Consider the following 979-nt stretch of genomic DNA (forward strand, 5'->3'; position numbering starts at 1 on the left):
ATCAATTCATATTCTTCGTAATCACAGCTCTTTTCAAATTTGATCAAGTTACAGACTTTGCCGGTACGTCGTTGACGCTCTTATTGTGTTTTCCATTGAGAGTTTCGCAATTCTTCTTTCGATTGTAGACTTTTCATTTTTGCATTATGTATTGACTCGGAAATGAATGTTTTTTTTTTTTTTGTCAGGAAGTACTAATTTCGTGATACTTGCTGTATTGACTCTGGTTCTCAAAGGGACATTTCATTTTCGTCAGGTTAAAAGACCTTCCACCCTCTCTTTCTCTCTGAGATAATCCTTCTTTGAGTTATTTCTTAGTCTTATCGAGTTTTTTCTCTGAGATAATTGACTCAATTCTTTAATAATCTCCTAGATAGTGTTGACTGTGCTAGTAGTCGTATGGGGACTTCGTCTGGGACTGTTTCTCCTAATGAGGTTTGCACCTTGACACCGCCTAGAATCCATATGAATCTACAAAAATATTGTGTGAGAGAAACAGTTAATGAAGTTTTTCTTGTCATGGCTGATGTATTTATTCCATCCTAACGTTGAGTAGAATCTTGCAATGGGGTGAAGATCGACGCTTTGATGAAATGCGTGGAAATATTGGGAAACTTGTAGTCTTTTGGACTTTTCAGGTCAGCTATGTACTTTGGTTTTTTCATGTTTTGAAGATAGAGTAGAGAGTAGCTCAGTTAAGTTTGAGTCTTGTTATCTAAGACCATGTGGGTTTTTGTTCTTTTTTCTTTCCTGCCAGGCTGTGTGGGTTTGGACAGTTAGTCTACCCGTTACCTTTGTTAATGCAAGCAACGGTGGAAGATTGTTTCAGCCCGCAGATGTTATAGGTTGGACAATGTGGGTTGCAGGGTTCTTGATTGAAACTATAGCTGATCAACAAAAGCTTTCATTCAAGAACTGTCAAGAAAACAAAGGAAGATGGTGTGATGTTGGTATATGGAAGTATTCTCGCCATCCAAAC

The 979-nt window shown here is 37.8% G+C and overlaps 1 protein-coding gene across 1 annotated transcript in view; it reads left to right on the forward strand.

Annotated features, from left to right (window-relative positions):
• Positions 1-979, forward strand: part of LOC104740511 — a 3,406-nt gene that overhangs the window by 596 nt on the left and 1,831 nt on the right. Inside the window, exons 2-5 of the mRNA XM_010461130.1 lie at positions 1-63; positions 189-256; positions 374-435; positions 557-638. Coding sequence (XP_010459432.1) covers positions 1-63; positions 189-256; positions 374-435; positions 557-638 — 275 coding nt within the window. The remainder of the gene's footprint in view (positions 64-188; positions 257-373; positions 436-556; positions 639-979) is intronic.

The sequence above is a fragment of the Camelina sativa genome, chromosome 14 (assembly GCF_000633955.1).
Source record: "Camelina sativa cultivar DH55 chromosome 14, Cs, whole genome shotgun sequence".
In the NCBI taxonomy this organism is placed as follows: domain Eukaryota; kingdom Viridiplantae; phylum Streptophyta; class Magnoliopsida; order Brassicales; family Brassicaceae; genus Camelina; species Camelina sativa.